This window comes from Podarcis melisellensis, assembly GCF_964234715.1.
Source record: "Podarcis melisellensis genome assembly, chromosome: 2".
Classification (NCBI taxonomy): Eukaryota; Metazoa; Chordata; class Lepidosauria; order Squamata; family Lacertidae; genus Podarcis; species Podarcis melisellensis.
This window is the reverse complement of record NC_138529.1, coordinates 86102662-86124599: the sequence shown is the minus strand read 5'-3', so window position 1 is coordinate 86124599 and position 21938 is coordinate 86102662. Positions and strand designations below refer to the sequence as shown.

The following is a 21938-nucleotide window of genomic DNA, read 5'->3' as shown; positions in this document are numbered from 1 at the left end:
TCTGTACAATCCCAGTACACATTTCTCGCTACCTTTCTCTCCAAGGCTTACATAAAATTTTAATGTCTTAGAAATCCCACCTTGAACTGACTACAGGTTAGCTACCTGTCTTGGTCTACCTGCCCCATCACAGGCAACAGGATCTTTTCAATTTTCCCACCTTCAGAGAAGAGATGTGTCATCTCCCATATACACAATTGAGTCCTCTCTGCTCAATTTAGCTGCAGAGTAGGACAGGCCAACCTAGCAGTTTGAAAACACGTCAAAGTGCAAGTAGATAAATAGGTACCGCTCCGGCGGGAAGGTAAATGGCATTTCCGTGCGCTGCTCTGGTTTGCCAGAAGTGACTTAGTCATGCTGGCCACGTGACCCGGAAGCTGTACGCCGGCTCCCTCGGCCAATAAAGCGAGATGAGCGCCGCAACCCCAGAGTCGGCCACGACTGGACCTAATGGTCAGGGGTCCCTTTACCTTTACCTAGGACAGGTACAGAAAGTTAACCCTATAATCCTCACCCATAGAAGAAAAATATGCATTCCCATATAATACGCAACAGTGTATAAAAGCAGAGCCCATGCAAACAGTCCATATCAGTTTCCTCCACCCAGCCTATTTTCTTACCATCTCAAGAGCGACCTCACAATGATTGGAGCAGCAAGGAAGATTCCTTGTCGTCTCCCTTTAGGAAGTGGCCAGGCTCATTTGTAGCAAGCAAATGAGCAAATGGAGAGATGGCAGGAGGTGGCCCCACTGAGACAGATCAACGCCACTGATGACAGAGAGGAACTGGTATAAGTGAGAATCATGACTCTGGGGAGAATCTGTCTCCTTCTTACCTTGTAGACACTCCTCCCTGAGTGAGTATGTGCAAATTTTATCAAAAGCAGGAAGTGTAGCTGCCCCTGGCATGATTGAGATCCAGCTGTTTCAGGTTGTTTTTTAGAAAACCAATGCTTGAGCACAGAGAATGGCATTTTTGCTTGTCCATCGTTAGGTCACAACTTATTGGGCTGGTCAAGTCTTGTATCTTTCACTTACACAAAAGTCCTTTAGGGCTATTTGCTGGGGGAAAGAGCTAGCCTCAGGGACACTTGAGGGCTATAAAAATGTTTAAGTCTGTAGAGGATCATACATCAGTGTTGTGCAGAGACTCATAGCCTCAGGTCTCCTCCGTTAAAGAAGACTCGACAGTCGTATTTCAGTAGGAATTGTGCAGGAAGTTGATACACAGATGTGTTAATAGGAGGTGGCTTTTGAAGCACCATGTATATTGATGGAACTGTGGGCTGTTGTGATGATGATAGACACCCTCCTCTAGGAAAAAAAAAGCCCCATATATTGGGAAATCACTAACTTAATGCATTTGCTGATCCTTCTTGTAGGACTACCGTTTGCTAGCATAGACATTAAGGCACTTTATTTCTCAATATGTTTGGAAAGAGTGCATCTAACCCAAGCCTTTCTCACTTCCTGAAGACAGCCGTATACATCTGGCCTTTTACTTTCCCATTCCCTAGAATCCACACATCAAATACTATTTACCACATTTACCTACTACCGTATTTTTTTATTTCCTTTGGCTGTTATTTAGGATGAAGTGTTCAGCTCCCTCTCTGGCACTTTGGGGACTAATTTAGCTGCACTGAGTCTCTTTTGGAGCTTAATTCCCTATTTTCAAAGAGAAACTATTTCCACTTCAGTTGAACCCTTCTTGTACTGGAGTCTTCCAGACTGCCAGCTGTGTGAAAACTTAGGAGGGCTGCCTGTGCGCACACGCACACACGTACAGGCACACACACACTTTCCTTTTCTCAGAAGCCCCAATTATGCAAACAGATTGAGGGACTTGAAAGTAAATCAGAGAAGCAGGGGAGTTTGCAATGTAAATGATTTGCCATAAGGGACATGACCTCATTTCAATATTCAGAGGAGGGGGATGTGTACAGAAGAATCAAAACAAAACACGATGTTAGTGCAGCTTGAAAGCTGGGCATACATACCACAACCCTAAACACATTTGCTGGGAACTTAGCGCTACTGATTTCACTAGAACTTTTTTCCAAGTCCATCTGAGAGGGTGAAGGTTTATGGCATGAAACTGCCAACACCCCCCCCCCCCCACAAACACAAAATGATGGGTAAAAATAATATTCTTCGTTTACTGATTGACTTAGTAGATTTATATTCCAAATCTTCAATTCAAAATGTTCCCAGGATGGCAACTATATGTAAAAATATAAAATGAAATATTTAAATATAAAATATCTAAATAATTATCAAAACTCTGGCATCAGTCATTCTATTGAGTGAGTAAAATGGAAACAATCTAAGAATGATTTAAACATGACTAAAAAGCTGGGGGCTATTAATAATAATAATAATAATAATAATAATAATAATAATAATAATAATAATTTATTATTTATACCCCGCCCATCTGGCTGGGCCTCCCCAGCCACTCTGGGCGGCTTCCATAAAAACCAAAAATACAGTAAAATAAATACAGTAAATACAGTACTATTAACAGTCTTTTGTGACATCTAAATGGCATTGCCATAGGTGCACTGGATAAAGGCACTCAAAAGACAAGGTGCTACCACAGAGAGGCAGTCTTGCTTCCTTTTGCCGGCTGCTGCACCTCCCAAGGTGGGATGTGATAACTTCACATCAAAGTGTAACTCAACTATAAATAGAAACTCAAAAAGTTGATCTCTTAGGTTGATGAACTCAAAGGTGGTGCAGGCCACATCACCGCCATGAAATGAAAACAAGCCATCAAAATGAATGGCCCTTTAGTACCCTAACCCTAAGTATCAGCTTGGCATAAAGTTTGAACTTTTGTTTGACTTAACTTTTCACAAGAAGCTTGCCTATGTTCTCTAAGCTCAGATAGGACCAACTGTGCAGGTGGGCTTATTACTGAGTCAGTTTGATTAAAGCTGGAAAGAAGTGGCCCAGTAGAATATAAAACAGCTTATTTTATTTATTATTTCTATTTATATACCGCTTGCTATCTAAAAGATCTTGAAGCCGTTTATAATACATAAATATGGGTATATATACACACAATAGGTACAATAACACCGTGTCATAATACAGAAACAGTATCCATATCCATAAACATAATATAAACATAATATAAAATGGATAAAACCTGAGAGCATTGCAAAGGAGTATTATATAATATAAAAATTGAAACAATACAGCATGTATACAGTCATTTATCCAATCCCATTCATCATCCATTCCACACAACCACTACAACCAACTTCAAGCATCACCTCTATCAACCAACCACACTCAACAATAGTGCAGCCCACATAAAACACTCACTGTCAAGCATACACATATTATATATATTCCTAATACCAGAAGCAATAATGGATTCATGCCCTACTTCCACTGGACAGTCTAATACTCCTCTCCCTTCTTTCACCTGAGAGGGACCCAGATTTAAATCAGAGCAGACTCTCACCCTGGAGGGTATAGAACTACTGTCTCTCAATTACAGAATCACAACATACTGTACATAGTACGACACAACCTCTGGAAACACGGGTGTGATGCTCCTGTGTTGGGGACCGTTAACCATGTGTAAAGTAGCTAAAGCATACGATCCAGGGTTTATAGTACCAGAGGTTTGGAAGTACTGAAATACCCAGTCTTCTAAATGAGGAGGTACCCTGTACTAAACAAGGAGTGGTATGTTACCAATCACATGCTAAACTTAGGAAGGATGTTAGTAACATAGATAAAATAAAGGAGGGGGCAAACTTTTTTTAAAAAAGAAAACAGCATGGGGGGGAACCCACCTTTCTACATTGAGCTTTTTCCTTTCTCATTTGGGATTCTACTCAGGTCTGCCTGTGCAATGTTCTCATATTCATGAAGGGTTATATGTAGAGATGGTGATAGTTTGTAAATAATGGGCTCTTGACACAGATGTCTGTTGCTTCTAATATTCCTTTAGTACAAGTTAGGTACTCTTACCTTGAAAATCTTTCTCTGTCCTTGATTAATAACAAGGTGCTTTCTGAGCTTTTCTGCCTATGCAGTCACCATTCATCAGACCAGGCCAGTAAGGTCAGGAGACACCGCTGGCACATGCTCAGAATGTGATTAATTTAGTCATTTGCTTGGACTCAATGAGAAACTGTCCTTTCCTGATTGCTCCATTTTAGTCTAGCCTCATTATCCTCATTGCCAACTGGAGACGTGTTTCCCAGTCCCAGTCTTTGAATCACCAAGTCCGGCCAACTACCCTGAGATTCTTGCTTCTACCAGGGACTCATGCTGGGTTTTTTTACCAGGATCAGGTTCTACCACCACATTGGGAAGAAGACGTTTGGGATGGTGAAAGAAGAGAGCCACTGGAAAACGTGCCTTCTCTACAGTAGCAGCTAGCACCTTGCTGTCTGCTGTCTGATCACCACCACCAGTGCCAGTGTCAAACTCCTCTTCTGCATTTCAGGGTCCAGGGTGATGGGACTCAGGGCGACACATAATGAGCAGGAGTGTCGCACAGCTTCTTAAGCAATGCACTGCTCTTTACTACTCCACACTACACTTCCAGCACTGCTTTGCTAGAGCATGCATGCACTAAAACATTAGGCCACAATTTAGAATTCTGCCCGAAAGATAAATCATTTTCCAGTTGGGAAATTGGTAATAGGTGTCCCAATGAGATTAGGGTGGTGGTGCCAGAGATCATGAATGAGATTCCTCTTCAATGGGTGATGGAGAAAAACACCCCAAACCTGAGGGGGAAGGGCATGGATATAGCACTGCCCTTCTCAGACTCTACTGCAGAAGTTCCAGAAAGACCTGAGGCTGCCTGCTCTGCCACTGTAAGAGGTAACTGGGGAAGGCTGGGTCCCTTTAAGTAAAGCGGCACCTTGCAGTGGGGGCAGGACTAACAATTATGCCACAGCTGCCACTGCTCCTAAGGACTGCTTTTCCATTTCTTCCTTGCTGAAATAACTTTAGAGCCTTGTGTCTGCTTTCCAGACTGCCTTTTCATGCACTGTCGGTCAGGTGTAGGGTGTGCCCATCACTTGTTATGGATGTTGCAGGGTGGAGCCACTATGAGCTGATTGTTTTGGTACATCACCCGGTCCTTAATATTTCTTGTTGAAGTCATAGTTCACCACTTCCTAGTGTAAAGAAAGTTTTGTAGGACGTCTTGTGAGCTTCAGAGATAACGCACATCTAAAAATGCACAAGTGACTTCTGTATGTAACTCTCTGTTAAAGAATGTTATTGTGGATTGGCCATCTGCCTTTCCCAATCAGAGGTACGCTGACTACGAGGTCTAGGTTCAGTGTCTCCCTTTCTCCGACCTGCAAAATGGCATCAGCTCTCAAGTTGTGCTTAAACAACACCACCCTTCTCTGCTGCCTCTAACCCTTCATACAGTTACTAAAGGAAAGATTTTTACTAGTCCAATTAGCAGAGGTTTTTGCAACTTTGTGTGTTTATAGGTTGTTGCTGTTGTTTTCACTTTATCCTCTGGATTTCTATAAGCTGTATTATATAAATGAGCTTTATCGGTATATCGGAGATGAGGGAGGAGTGAGAGGGAGGTAACTTTTCTACCATCTTTCATGCAGTTTGATCCAGCTTGTTAACACACTCGGTTGCTATTGTAATTAATTATTTAATCCTTCTCCCTCGGTGCTATAATATCAGCCCCCATTTCTGCTGAGATTCACAGTTCTTAAGTTTTCCTGTGAGCACTTCATGCTATCTTGAAATGCAGTGTGGACTAGAGAGCTTAGAAATTAGGATTTTAAAAGGACCACTTTGGCATCCGCGGTTTCCTGGCTTTTCTATTTATCTCTTTCTAAGGCAGCCTGAGGGGTCAATCAGATCCAGATTGTGATGTGCACCAAATATGGACTGAGAGCTGCAGTACAACTCTCAAGTGTGCAGTCATTCCTGACGACAGTGGGGAATATAGCCAGTTTTTATTTTATTTTCCTTCTTATCAGTCCATTACCGCACTGTATCTCCTGTTTTCCCCAGCATATTTTTCCTGCATTCATTCATTCATTCATTTAATTTTTTAATCAATATTAGCCTGGTTCCAGGGAGCTCCCTTTTCATTGCCTTAGCGTGGGGGTAGTGAACCTGTGGCCCTCCAGATGTTTTTGAAGTCCCATCAGTTCCAATGAGAATGGCCAGTTTTCAGGGGTGATGAATGCCCTAGTTCAATAACATCTGGAGGGTCACAGCTTCGCGCCACCTCTCCTCATGTTTTCTGTCGGTCTGTATCTGGGCAGGTTTTTCTAAATTAGACAAGGACAAAATTCTAACCTCTGAGATTATTACAGACCCTCCAAGTATCCCTATTTTCCTGAGGTGTCCCTGGTTTAGAGAAGGCTTCTCGGTTTCTGATTTGATCCTGGAATATCCCACTTTTCCTTAGGATGTCCTTATTTTCATTGGAGAAATGTTTGTGGGCATGGCGTCATCCAACCTCTGAGCCATCTGAAAGCAATCCTGTATAGGGAAGGTTTTTCATGTTTAATTATGTTTTTTAATATGTTGGAAGCTGCCCAGAGTGGCTGGAGCAACCCAGTAAGATGTGTGGGGTATAAATAGTAAAATTATCATTATGGAATGGGATGTCCCTATTTTCATCAGAGAAACGTTGGAGGTTTTGTGTTTACTGCAGCCTTTAGCTACTGAACAAGCACTGTAAATAATAGAGTATCCTTGTGCTTTTGATCGAGTCATTAGACCTTACATCCACAGGGGGCCTTGGGCCTTGGCTGTTAAAGCTTTGCCCCTGCTCGCTTCTCCCAAAGGCCTTTGTACTAAGTCAGAAAGCCTGTGAACACAGCAAGTTCCCCCTCAGGCTATGTTTGAGGGGGAGTTTCTTTTCTTCCCCCTTGCCTGTCAGATCCATTGTAGGCACGCTGCCTGACTTCCAAGACTCTGCTTCTGCAGAAGTTTGTGTGAAATATTATCTCCCAAGGCCTTAAAGCAGACATGGAACCTCGAGAGGCCTCAAGACAATGTACGATGTGTTGCATCACAATGTTCACACCAGGTCTTGCTGTTCGGGGTGGGTGAAGATGCTTAAATCTGGCCCACATTCAGCCTAATAATAACACTAACAATTTTATTATTTGTACCCTGCCCATCTGACTGGGTTGCTCTGGCCACTCTAGGATGTTTCCAACAAATATAAAAGCCTTATTTTAAAAAATCTGGACTTCATAATATTTTGCACTTGTTAAGCAAGTGGTTGTGCAAAAAGGAAGACATGAGTCGCTCTGTCCTGGGCCCAGATGGGACTCTTAACACAACAGCAGGGGCAGCCTTATTGTTAGGCAAAGAGTGAGTAGGCTGCCATAATAGGCCGTTGATTTGGGGCATCATGAAATGGCAGGAAATTGCTATGTGTTTTATTTTTATTGTATTTTTTCCCCCACCAAGTAGGTGGAGGGGCACCTTAGCTTGGATGGGGTATAGGCAGGGGGTTACATTTACTACTCCACCTCAGGCAGGGAAACGTCTTGACCAGGCCCTGAGGGCCAGTAGAAAATTTGGCAGCCATTACTGCTGTTGGGCAAGCAAATGTGAAGGAGTCGCGTAACTGTTTGCATCTTGTGTGGAAGAAAGCTTGAACTTCCTGTTTTGCAGAACAGGCACTGTGGGGGGAAATGCAGGGGAGCCAAAGGGCTTGCTGATGCCTCCACCAATTTATTTTAGGACCTGATGCTTAGATGGGGGCTACAGCTGCCTAGCCTAACACTTCTCTTCCCAGAGCAGGGCTGAGACTACTGGGCAGCTGGAGCTACACAGCTGCACTTCCCTGAGGCTGCTACCACCCATTCTCACCATTGCTCACTGTTCCTTCTGTGCACAAGAGTGGTGCTCTGGACATGGGAGGGCATTTGCTGAACTGCAGCAACCATCAGCCCCAGCTGTTGTAAGCCAAAAATGGCTTATCTTCTGAGTTTACACCAATAAAACTCAGAGACAAGAGGAGTTAGGAGTCCATTGTTGTTTATTGCTAGGCAATAGGTTACAGTTGAATTGTTTCGCAAAACTGCAAGCCCACCCGGTGGTCCCAGTAGGGGTATTTATAAATTTCAAAGAAAGCATTTCAATTTCCACCAATCATATACATCATTACCTCATTTCATGTTTAATACACATGCACAATAAGCGTTAGCAATTTCTGCTGATTCAGTTCTGATTCCCACCGCTTTCTGTTAAAGTTCTAATTTCTGTTACAATGTGTATGCATGTTGGGAACCTGTGTTACCCATAGCCATTTGCACCATGTATCAACTTATGTTCTAGCTTATGAGCTGTATCTTTGTGATTCACATATTAGCTGTACTTCTGCGCCAGTGTGTGGGGGGCCCCAGCAACTTGCAAAATCATCAGTTTCATAAAGCAACAGGTTACCATAACTTCTCTATTAGAAGCACACTCAAGGATTTATAGGGGTTCACATTATCATATTTATTGTGACCCTTTGGGCCACCACCACACAGCAAACATGGCTAATGGCAAGGGGTGATGGGATTTGCAGTTCAGCAACACCCAGAGGGCCAAAGGTTCCCCACACCTGGTCTACATTGACTGATAGTGTCTTTTCATGTGTTCGGACAGGGCTTCTCCCAGCTGTACCTAGGGGTGTCAGTGACTGAACCAGAGGCCTGATTGTTACCTCCTGATTTGTATCTGGTCATCCTAATTATTACTGCTGTTACTACTTGGGGGATGGCTTCAAGGACAAAATTTGTGCCATGCCAGAACATCACTAAGGTTTGTCTTGTCCTGGTTCCATACAGAAATCTGTATGAATCCTTAAAAATCCACACCGTTGTTTGTTTGTTTTTTAAATGTACACTTTAAAAACAAACCAAAACCTTACAAGTTGGTGCTAGTTGTGTGTGCTTATGGGGTAGTCCTGAGTCTTGAGGAGGAAATTGAAATGTAAAATGTGCATAGGATTCCCACTTGAGAGTGAGGGAGCGTCAGCAAGATTTGTCATTCGCAGGAAAACTTGATGCAAGGAGTTCAGCACACATGGCAGCAGGAAACATCTGTTTCACCTTCTCATTGTATACAGGCTGAATGTGCTTTTCAAACAAAAAGAAAAGACAGACAACCCTCAGATCACCTTGTATGCAAATCTGTAAGATTTGGGGATACTTCAGTGTGCATGTTCCAAACTGCCCCTCTGCTCCAATCCTCACATTGCTCTGGGCCAGGCATAGGCAAACTCGGCCCTCCAGATGTTTTGGGACTACAACTCCCATCATCCCTAGGTAATAGGACCAGTGGTCAGGGATGATGGGAGTTGTAGTCTCAAAACATCTGGAGGACCAAGTTTGCCTATGTCTGCTCTGGGCAGATTAGATCAGTTGCATTCACTTCCGAATTATGGCTTGGCAGATTCTGCCTCCATCCTTGGCTATCACATGTGCCAAAAGTGAGTTGAACCAGGGCCTAGGGTATTATTTCCAAAATGTCGGAGATTCCTACCATGGTTGTAACAATAGCACTGTTATAACCAGGACAAGTGAAAACATTTAAATGTATGGATAGGCCTTTGTAGAAATGAATCTATAACCCCAGCTGCTTGTTGATTTCATGGCACTGAATATATCTATTTACAGCAAAATGACAAAACTCTTACGTGAGGGTGAGGTTTAAAATGCCAGTTCTGTACAACAGCATTCTGAAGACCTACTTAGAGAAATTTGAAATTGCTCACATTAGTGTCTAAATATTTTATTGCATTTTAATTTGCTTTATTATGTTGTATGATTGCCCTGAGTACCTTGGCTTCATAAATAAAATTAGAGTTGTGCTGAAAGACTTTGCTGCATAAAAATTAATGTTTTAATGCTTGGGGACTTATAAAAAATTCAGCAGAGGTTTTTTAAAAAAAATAAAATAAAAATCTGCTAATGATGGGGAGAGGGTCCAAAAATATATGACTTCAGGTAATCAGATGTGTTAGGTCAACAATCTCCAGTACACATGTGTTTTAAATGAAACATTATAGTAATATTAAAATAGTTCTATATTCCAAAACAGCAACAACAAATATGAACCCAAATAAATTTCCTCAAAATTAAATTTGAGGAAAACATACCCATGGGTAATCATTTGGATTGAGACCTTTGGTCATTCATTCCAGAACAGTCCTATAACCTTCAGCCTTTGAGATGACTACAATAATGTACTACAGTATTCTGTAGACTTTTGAATTATGGTGCTGGAGGAGACTCTTGAGAGTCCCATGGGCTGCAAGAAGATCAAACACATCCATTCTTAAGGAAATCAGTCCTGAGTGCTCACTGGAAGGACAGATCGTGAAGCTGAGGCTCCGATACTTTGGCCACCTCATGAGAAGAGAAGACTCCCTGGAAAAGACCCTGATGTTGGGAAAGATGGAGGGCACAAGGAGAAGGGGACGACAGAGGACGAGATGGTTGGACGGTGTTCTCGAAGCTACAAACATGAGTCTGACCAAACTACGGGAGGCAGTGGAAGACAGGAGTGCCTGGCATGCTCTGGTCCATAGGATCACGAAGAGTCGGACAGGACTAAACGACTAAACAACAACATTCTGTAGATGCATAAAAACAATACTTAATTCTACAGCAAAGTTAACTAGAGAATGGACAGGGGTACTACTTAGTCACATTCCAGATGTTAAAGAGTTCTTGTATCTTTAAATAAGTGCATAGAGAAAGCAATTTCATCAGCAGCAATTCTCTTCACCCTTGCCTGATGAGCAGCACCTGCTTAAATTCCATCTTCTTCTCCCAACTATAAAGCTGAGGAGTCATTATCTAGCTCTACCCTACGCTAGTAACCCCTTTTTTAAATGTAGATCAAATAATGCTATGGCAGGTCTCCATTTTCCTATGGCTATCCCAAAGTTGCTGTGGGTTGGAGTATGGAGTGCTGTAGAGTTGAAATACATGCGTATGTATTGCAGTATGTTTGTATATCTAGAAAGTGGGTTGTGGGGTCATCTTTGTTGTTTGCTGTTGGCTGTCAGTGAGGAGGATGGAGATAGTCTCTTGGCTTTTTAAATCTTTCCTTGCTAGCGTGGTCTTTTGTAAGCTACCTAGTCTCAGCCTACCTGTGCCTCTACTACCCCAGACCCTCTACACTGTACCAATTATGTGTATGATCCCCATAAATCTCATTACCCTCCAATGCTGTATTGTCCATTAAATTTAGTGGTTATAAACGTTTGGAGAAGTGACAATGCTTGTGCTGAGACTTGTGTCAAAGTCCTGTAACCTGACGTGTAATGAACCATTTGCAAGTGTGCTTCAGTTCAACATGCCAGAACCACTGAGGGCAAAACAAATCCTATTAATCCCCCTTTATTTATTTATTTTAAAAGCGTATGAATTTGTTCTTTGAAGTGCAGCACTGTGACTTACCTTCATACAACTACGTTGCTTTGTAATGCGCTGTGTGGTAAATGTTTTGCACAATGGACCCCCTAAGCTATTTTCTCCTTTCCCCAAGTCTACTGAACCAGCCTTTGGTAATTAATACATGAAGCTCTGCATATTAGTCTTGCCTTTGTCTCCCTCGCACCTATTTGTCTTGGCATTAGAGCACTCTCCCCAGCAGTAGCTAAGCTGACCTGTGATATTTCACAATCTGCTTAACTGATCTCTGAGAAAGAGTTAATTATAGTTTCCCCCACCCCACCCCTTCTTGCTCAAACTTGGTTGGGTATTATAATCAGAACTGTAATTATTCATGCTAATTGCTTGTTTGGGGAGTTGGAGTGAGGAAGGGAGAGCGCTAGTCCTTTACATGGGTGATTAGCTGATTGGACCAGGTTGCACTTCAGTAGAGCTGGACCTACTAATCTGAGGGGCTGCCCTGTGCTTGGGAATAGGGAGATGCTGAAGTAGCCCAAGTGCTGTGAAGGTGGAACGTTCCAGGTCAGACTGATGTTGCTTCCTCCCCTGGGACTGAAAAAAAAGAGCATGCACTTCTTGCAGACCTTCCTCCGGTGGAGGGCACTCAGAGGTATTTGCACTTGTGACGGGCCCTTTTCTTTTTGTTCTGGTGGCTTAATCACCTTTGTAATGAAGGGATGGGATGAGCTGCTCAGTATCTTGCCCGAGACTTCCTTTTCAAATGTGCCGCAACCTCACACCGGAGGGCTGTATGTAATACGATAATACGCTCCTGAGGTATTGATAAACCAAGGGTGCTTATATTTTGTTGATGAGCATGGCAAATTAGCATGTCGTTTGAGCTCATTGAGGCTGTATGAACAAGCATGGGGGTCCTGTTCTTTCATCACTGTAGACATCTGTTGGGCTCCTAATGGTTGTAGATGGAAAAACTACCTGAATTTCTCTGTGACTTTTTTGCATCTCTAATGAGATGATTAGCTGTATGGGTAGGGGAGGAAGGGGGAGAATTTGCTATATTAGTGTAGTAATGAGGGTTTTTTCCTCTTGACAATCTCCTCTTTATGTATTTCATGGCTGAACACATGAATGTTTCTGTGTATTGGGCTAGCATGAAAAATTTGAAAGCTGGTTGTCTTGTAAAAATGGTAGCTTATTAACGAGGAAAGGGGTGGTTCTTCAGGTTCTAGTCAAAAGTGGAGAAGCTATTTTAAAAGACTTCCTGCTGGATTTTTAAAATTGAAACATTGCAGTGTGTATTAATAGTACTTGTTTTCTCTTTATACCTCAAACTGAGAAATAACTGTGCATGGTCTTAAGAACAGCGAGTGGGGGGCAAATGTCTCCTACGCTCCCTAAATGGTTTCCCTGGTAAATAAGTGTCTGCTTCTAGTTGGTACATAGGGACTCTAATGCAGGCTTGTCATTGTTAGTGGGTGTTACTCTGCCTAAAATGCTTAAAGCTACAATTAAAGCCCACATACCTATTGAACTCAACCAGACATACATAGGAGGGTTAGTTTTGTGTGTGGAGAGAGAGAGAGAGGTTGTGGAAAAGAAAATTATTTGGGCATGCATAAAACTACATGGTAAGTCTAATCCTTAAACAGTTTACTCAGAAGTAATGATTTTAAAACTGGTGAGAGACTATTCTGGTATGCTTCAAGATTGCAGCCAAAGTGTACGGTTTTGCAACCCATATTTAGTCCCATCAATCTCAATGAGATCTAGAGTAATAGTGCTTGTGATCTGCAGCCAATACCTGTTATCTAGAAACTATTTCAAGCTTATGGTGATGAAGACGGTAATCGGGGGAGGGATATATAGGACTGGACACAAGAGAAAATGTCATTATTTGTTTGAAACAAGAAATACTTGCAAACAGGTTGTACTTGCCTGCTTCTGCTTTACCTTTTCTTCCTTTTTAAGGTCTTTGAACTGCCCCTGCACCTTTAGGAAAAGTCTGGTGTTTATAAACTAAGCAGATGAGGGTATTCTTGGCATGCAGAACCAGAGATGGGGAACGCATAATTTCCTTACCTTTTGTATATCTGACTACTCTTCAAGCACCGAAGCAAGATCAGAAACTTTTTCTTGCAACTGCCATTACTTTGACTGGCGTGACTGTGTGTATTTTATGGCACAAATTATGGATGTATTCAACATAGAGGCAGGGTTAGTGAACCTTCTCTAAAACAAAATAATGGTGGGGTTTTTCTGTGCTGGAAATGCCTGTGATGCCTTTTTAAAAAGGGATACTCTTTTATTTTCTGTTCATGAGAATATCTGAGTGGTAAGCAATCCATCAATTCCCCCATAAAAATGAAGGGTTGCTCTTCTTTCTAGAGGTTAAGAATTATTACACCTGTCACTTGACTATCCAATCATTGGAGTGACTTGCATAATTATGTGTTAATGTGCTCCATAACTTTCTCAGAATTTACTGCCTAAATAATACAGCCTTTCTTCAGAGTTCTAAGACGCTCTTGTCTCTCATTTTCCTAGTAGCAGCACTGACTCTCCCAGGGAGGTGTAGAGAAGTGGCTTTGTAAAAACTACAGACAGGAACATCAGGCTGCGTGCAAAGGTCTTGAGGCTGCATGACACAAATTGTTGTTCATATGGAAAGAGATAAAATGTACAGTTCATGTGTGGGTAGGAGAGCAGAGGGTGATGTGTTTGAGGAGCCATGCTGCAACTTGGTTTGCCTGGAGGCAACAGCGTTTCAGCCATATCCAGGCGTTCTGAACAGGGATTAGGTAAATGTACAAGGAGGAAAAAACATGCATGAATGCACCAATTTCACCCCCATCCACATTGCCCTCTGTGTTGCAGGGTGACAAGCTATCCACCTACGATTAATGGTTTGCATGCCCTGGCTAAGCAACTAATTAACTTCAACAAGGCGAAGGGGTCTTGCTGCTTCTGCTTCGTAATGCCAGGAAATAGAACAAAAGGCTTTATTCCTGGTTGTGTTTGGAGAGTGTAGCTTAACATTAACTATGGTTGGTTTCAACAAGCAAGCTGTATTAATGAAGGGTTTGAAGTTGGTTGTAGGGGATGGGGAAGGCCAAGAGGACGTTGAGGCTCATTCACATAAAACTAAACTAGGTCTAGGACACTAACTACGGAGTAGAGATAGCTCAGTCGGTAGAGCATGACACTCTTAATCTTAGGCTATTCCACATTGGGCAAAAGATTTCTGCAACACAGGGGATTAACTAAGTAACCCTCATGGTTCCATTGAACTGTACAGTTCTACGATTATATCTAAACATGACGTTAATATATGGTTTGAAGTTGACTTGTTTTTAAACTAACTTGTTTCTTGTGCCTGTTTATGGAGTATGGAGCTCCTTCACTCTGTTACTTGGAAGGAAGGAAGATCTGTCTTGCTTTTTAGAGCAAGAGGTTGAAGAGACTGATTCTTCTATGATTCTAGTTGAATCCCTGCCAGCATTGGCTCTATCTGGAAATTAGTCAATCCCACACTGAACAGCATAGGAGCAAGGAGTGAGCCTATGCCGAGCAGTCCTGTAAGCAGTCTTCTTGTGTCTAGTACGGTGAACTGATGGTGGTTTCTCCTCCTGGGCAACTTGGCTTCTTCAGCAGGATGAGAATAGTGTGAGATAAGGCTGCCCTTGCATTCTGTAGCAAATTCACCGAGACCAATATATTTGCCTGAAGATGTACATGAAACTTAAGATATACTCATTGGTCCCATTATGAAGCATGCGGATAAGAAAGCTTTTGCCATGAACTCTTATGCCAAACTAAAGTTTGCTGTTGAAATATTGAACTTTAGTTGGGATGGGAGGCCTTCTAATAGCACTGATAACCCTTGAAATACTTTTTCATTTTGTGGCACCCCATACAGTGTAAGTTCTTTGCATGCATGTTGTAGAAATCATAGAAAAGTGTTCATCTGGCTGGGGGTGGCAGCGCAGGAGCTGAGAAAGAGCTTCCTTGCCCAATGGCAAAACGGTAGGAAGGTGGATTTTCAGAGTTATGTGAAACATTGACTCTACTTGCTAAATAAGTCCATTACTAGGATGAATGTCTTCTTGCATGCTAGGTCTCTAAATGCACTGCAAAGGAGCCCAAATAAAGCTGATGAAGTATTTTGAATCAACTGGAGCTCTTTACAGAGCTGTGACTTAGAAGAGAATCTACTTGAATTTCATCGGGGTGACACCAAATTTGACACGCACCCTTTAAACCTTAATTCTAACTATAGTATTGAGACGGAAGTATTCATGGATCTCTGTGCCTTAGGCTGACATTAAATAGTGCTTTGATGAGTTTTAAGGGAGATGTGACTTTAATTGGAAAAGAATAAAGGACATTCCTGTTAAGTATGCAATCCCAAAGCATCCAGTCTATTGCTGGCCTGTTCCCTGTAGTGGTTGTAAAGGCTGTCTTTTCAAATAATAATGAGAGGACAAACAAGTGGCTTATATCCCTTGCAAACATATAAAGTAAACGATAGCATCCTCTTGGTTCAGCTATTAAAAAATACTGTGAAATTGTAAGTTGTTTGGTAAAGGGGCTCAAGCAATATGGTAAGGAAGTAAGCTACTGCGTATGGGAAGGTACTTCTCAATGGCTCAAGTTCTACCATTAGGAACGCCTGGGTTAATAAAGCCCCTTTCACACATCAATCATATGAGGCATTTCCACATGACCATGGGGCAGTGATGCACTAGTCATGCAGCAAGCCCCACACACTCTTCCACATGTTGGGCATAGCCATATCCCAGTGGGAATCCCATGCGCTTAGAGTTCATGAGCCATAGAAGCCTATATAAATAGAGCTCAGTGTGTTGGCATCAGGGAGTACGGCAGAGACCCTGGTGACCTCAGTGGCAGGACTTGGGGTACAACCCTGCTGTCCTGTGAGCATGTGGAGACTTCTTCAGGCAATTAACGTGGCACAAATGAGGCTTCGGGTTTTGCTCACATCAGTAATAAGGGCTTGTTCAAACAGTTTCTCTACGTAGCAAGCAGCTGCAGCCCTCTTTTGGCTGTTTGCACACACCTGTGATCTCATGGGGGAAGTAATAATCTGACTCCTTCTGTACACAGATACAGCCAGAGCTATTTCCTGTGATCACGACAGCTGGAAAGAGAGTCATTGGGATCATGAAAACTGTTGCAGGGACCTATGCGTACAGCCTGGCTAATATGCCTCCTGGGGCTGGAAGCTGGGAGTCCAATGACATCTTGAGGCAACCCTGGCTCTTTTTATCCACACACACACACACTATTGTCTCCTGGGACAAACGGATGCCAACAATTCCTTTGACAGCTGTCGGTCATGAGTGTCTTTTCACCCAAGGAGGTAGGTTGTGAATTCTGCTCCGACAGCAAAAAAAGCATCCTGGACTTCTCCATTTGAAATGTTTTGCCTGTCTGCCACAACATTCAGTCAGCACCATCTTCAGGACCTTTAGAAGTTATCTCTCTGGTCGTATGCAGTAGGTGAGGTTGTATTGTTTAATGCACATATATGAATGCACAACTGCTATTTCACATGGTTGTGAGACTTATGTTGTGAATTGTTAAGGCTGTAGGATAAACGCCTTACTGTGGTTTTTTAAAAAAACCAAAACAAAGCAGAACAGGCTACCTCAAAGTGAATGACTACAACAGACAATAATCCTTGATTTGAGAAGATTGATTTTAAAATCAATGTCCCTAGTTTTCCATCCGTTATATCTTTATGGTATGCTTTTCCATTTAGGGTAGCTCTTCAGCTACCCTAAATTATTTCATTCTAAATTAATGGAGAATCTAGTTGCCATCTTTTGAGTTGTCAGGCAAGGTGTGTATGTGAGAGTGTGTGGGGTCTTATTGTCTAATGGAGGGAACCCTCTGCTTCTGACTTAATCTGAGAATACTATAAAGTGATTGTTGATGTTGGAAGACAAAGGATGCCTTACGGGTGGGAGAAAATTCCATAGCCAGAGAGAAAGGATGAGAAGCTGCATTTAAATCTCCAATGGCTTTTTGCAGTCTTAATTTCTTCCTTTTTCCTGGCAAAATTAATTAGATGGAAAGCTATGTTTGTCAAGAGTTATTGAGTTTGACAGGCCTGAGACAGTGCTAATTTATGTAGTTACTTTTATATTTAATGGTCTTGGACATCTATTTTTAAAAGAAACTTTCCTACAACAATGCAGTGGACCAGAAGCAGGGGACGGTGTAGCTTCAGGACTCTTCCTCTCCCCCCCCCCCTTACAGCAGCAGTAATCATATCATCTGCTGGAGCCCCAGTGTACTTGCTTTACCAAGTGATTGAGATGGTAACAAGGCTTTAAAGTTTTACTATTATTGTGACCGGTTAGCACTGAGGAAACTGGAGAATAAGACAAACGATCAAGCAGGGGCTGGATGCTTCTTTCCTGTGATGGCTTTCCTACGTAGGTCAGTGGTACTTACGGTATATACTCCCAGGTAGCTACAAATTAGATTGCAATAATGTCATATGTGAATCCCGGGGCTCTCTAGTCAAATTCCGACATGGCATGTGTCGTGAATCGGTCTTGGGCACCACTTGAGAGAAGTCAGAATAAACTATATCCAGAAGGTGTCCATGCTGTAACTCTCAAGGATAATAGAGATGCATTCATGGCTTGCCCTTTACTTTCTCTTGTCAATTGCAGAAGGCTAGAGAGATGTATCTCAATGAATTTTGGGATGAAGGTGCTTCCTAAGGACATTGGAAAGTGTGCCTGAGGTTTCCAGTGCACTGCTGTGGCTAACCTCCATTTTAAGGGCAGACTTCAAAGATTCAATTCTCATGTTTTCTCACAACCAACAGAACATTCTGTGATATCTCTCTGGCCAAACCATAGTGTGCGTGTATTTAAGTGTCTACAAATTGTTGGCATCAGCCATGCAAAAGTTGAATAAGAGTAATTATTTTGAAGTGTGATTGCAATGACCACCTTCCCAAGAAGACAGGTGGTCTTGATAATAATGGTTTTGCAGGTGCAGTGAGGGAAGCTATAAACACTGTGTGTAATGGCAAACTGATTAAATGCTTGGGATGAAGAGTGTGTGTTTGGAACTGAAGATTTCTTATCGTACTTGGAGACTAAGAGGTACTCAATTGCCTTTTTGAGTAGCCAAAAGGTGTAAAACAAAATGGCTAAAAAAAAATAAGGTGAAGAAATGACAGCTACTTATTTTCCCCAAAATAATCTTTATCATATATGGATATAAACACCATGTAGAGAAATGGGAGTAAGGACAAAATCCAGATAGTTCAGCACTCTTCAAGTCTCTCTTATTTTCAGTGGGAGAGTGATGCTGCATTTAAGTTCGAGGTAGGAAAACTACACTCTTGACATTTTCTGGATATAATCTTGCTGGTTGCAGGATAGATTTTTTTTATGCCCAGAAACAACTTGGAAGAAAATGCCTTGTGCCGCTATGCACACATTCTGAAGCATAACATGAGATTAGTGGTGTTTTGAAAAGGATTTATACATGAACTTTGGTCGTTTTGATCAAGAATCAGACCGCCTCCTGCATCAAGTGCCTGCTTATGTCAGAGCTGTTCATGCATTGCTGTCTTACGTATGTTAAGCACACGGAAGTATCAAACTCCATGTTGTGTTCCATTTCTGCAGCACAATTTTATAAGCATTGATTCGTAATAGTTTTTATTCAGTCATATGCACTGTTTGTATCTGTCTTTGTGCCAGTTCCTTTAGGACCCCTGAAATATGCATGCATATATTGTGTATAATACGCGGCTGACTTGTTAGCGGAACTGGGAAAATCTTAACCCTCTTCTCATCGGGATTAAGGAATAAAAACAAAATCCATGTGGATAAGCTTGACATCGGAGCTTTCAGAAAATGCAATCCCTAATGGAGACAGTAGCACGGGAAGTGGTGCCAGGGCTGTCTTAAGCATATCCAGCGCTGTGGTGCAAAGATCCCTCTGGCGGCGCCCCCCACCCCCCGTTTCCCAGAGTTGTCAAACTTTTTTAGGGAGGACAGCGCTGATGACGCACCCAGCTTTGTGGGGCTGGAGGAGGCAGGCAGCAGCTGGAGGGCAGCTCCTCCGGCAGGGAAGAGGCAGAGGCTGGATGCGGCGGCTCCCGGCTCAGCTGGCCGCTTCCTGCCATGGTAGCCACGGCAGGCGGTGGCTCTGGGCATGGTGCTGCTTTGGTGTGGCATGGCGGAGAAGGGCGAGGGTGGCGAGCTGATGCAGGGAGGCACCACGTCCAGCCTCCGCCTCTTCCCTGGCGCCACTAGCCTCTATGGGTAAGACACCCCTGAGTGGTGCCTATATTGGGCACATGCAGCTCTCGGTACGAGCTGGGGAATGCAACACATGTGTGCAGTCTGCTACCCTAATCTACTACTTAGCAGAGTTGGGAAATCCTGGAAAGGAATGGGAGGCATCAGGGCTGCTTTCTACCGTGCAGGGCCTATAGGGAAGGTTGTGCAAAGGAGGTGTGGATCCTGAAAAATCCCCCTGGGCACTCTGGAAATAGCGGCTAAACTAAAAGTGGAATTTTAAAATGATAACTTAAATATGTGCTTGACCAGCCTGCCTCTTTGATGCAGAAATGTAGTGCAGCATGGAGTTTAATTCCTCCATATGCTGAATAAAAAAATGGCAATGCGTGTCCAACTCAGACGTAAACAGGCACCCGATGCTTGATCAGAATGGAACAACCAGATTCAATGTATGAATCATTTTTGCCACTGAGTTTCATAGGATGCTTGGCTATGAGGTAACTAATTTTCCTTCAGGCTACCCAGCCGTACTTCTGTTCAATCACCTTACCATGCTCATAGCAGTTAAAGGGAGATTTACGTTTCAGGATCTGAATGCAGATGAGCATTTGTCAAAATTTGGTTTGGAAACGGCAGATGAGATGGCCTATGGTGGTTGTTAAACTCATGGTACAAGCAACTTGCAACTAGGATGGTGGAGAAAATTGATTTGGTTCTCATATAAAGGTGAACTTACAGAATTTGCACTTTTGGGGAAGACTACACAAACTGAAACATTCATGCTTGAAAATTGACACTTGCCTGAATTTTCACAATGCTGTTCTCCAGCCGAGTAATGCGTAAAGAAATCCATATGCTAGGATAAGGTGTTAATAAAAATGTATATATTAGTTAAAATAACATACAAGCACACATTTTATTAGGGGAAATTGCTTTGCAAATATGTGTACGTTAGGAGGAATTAGCGCTCATTATTCCTTTTGCTTGGTTTTCTTTCTTGAACTTAACATTTTACCCAGTGACCTATTTGAGCTCGTACAAGATGGCTGCTCAGGTCACATTCATTTTCACCTCATTTCATGTGTATAATGCATACCCAAAGGCTCTTCGGCTCCCTCTTGCTCATCAGGAGTTCCTCTTTCTTTACCAAGGCTAAATGAGACTGCTGCGTGTCTGTGTGTGGGTTTAAAAACTAGAATAAATCTAATCTCCAGTATAATAACATTAGCCATTTTAATAAGTACTCAGTAGAGTAGACCACTTCTTTCCCAGCTGAAGGCATATGCTGCTCCCTAGTGGTGCATGAAGTACTGCAATGAAAGAAAAACATGAGGGAAGAATTGAGAATCACTTTCTATCATAGGCTACCAGATCAGATATGTATTTGGGAATAACATTTTGGCTAGGAATATGAATGAATGACTAATGAAAGCCATCTTCTTTCATTGTTTTGTGGGGACGTTGGTAGGAGGAGAAACTTGCAAATGGTACGCAGCTTGCTTCTTCAGGATGCTCTTTCCCCACTTGACTAGATAGCATCCATCTGTGAAGAGAATTTTGAGAGATTTTCCTATATCCTACAATTCCTCCCATGAGAAATAACATACGTTATAGAAGGGAAGAGGGAAATGGATCTGGAAAATAAATGTATGGCAGGCAATAGCAGCCTTGCGCTCTTGACCTGAACATTGTCACTGCTCTACACCTAAATATTTGGGTGTGGGGAGAAAGAGAGCTTGTGGGCATATTTTGCCATTTGCTGAGGGACAAGGTAGCCAGAATCACCACTGACACAGGTGAGGGAGGAGGACAATTCCATCAACTTTCTCTTCCGCAGGTCATCTGTCTAAGAGGAAAAACTGTCTTCCTGGTCCTGATCTTTTACCATTTTGGGGTGGGGAGGGGTGGGTTTGCTCTCCCAGATAGAATCATTGAGAGGGCCATTTTGCTACTATTATGGGCATGGTTTTAGCTAATGTGCAGGGTAGGAATGTCTTTATATATATGGCTGAGATAAATATGACACTCTGTGGCGCTCACACAGGGTCCCTGGACGTTCGATGGTCTATTGATCCCTGTGCCACCACTGTGATTGCCTCCTCACTGCCACCAACCCATTTCTCTTGGGTACACACGGAGTCCAGACAGTTGTTAACATTAACAAATAATCAAGTTTATTTTATAAGCATGAACAAGTTTATGGTTTCAGTTAATTTTTCTTGGCAGTTTCTTAATCTTAGTTTCTTTACTGA

General features: G+C 42.5%; 1 protein-coding gene across 11 annotated transcripts in view; it reads left to right on the top strand.

The window, feature by feature from the left end:
• The window catches only part of GRIP2 (glutamate receptor interacting protein 2), a 355815-nt gene that overhangs the window by 205059 nt on the left and 128818 nt on the right, over positions 1-21938 (top strand). Inside the window, exon 1 of one of the 11 annotated variants that reach the window (XM_081901422.1) lies at positions 11857-12038. The exons of 9 other annotated variants lie outside the window; for them this stretch is intronic. In XM_081901422.1, the coding sequence (XP_081757548.1) occupies positions 11960-12038 (79 nt within the window). In that variant the 5' untranslated portion in view covers positions 11857-11959. Of the gene's footprint in view, positions 1-11856; positions 12039-21938 lie in introns of those variants that run through there. One more of the 11 variants, XM_081901421.1, reaches the window with a different exon arrangement.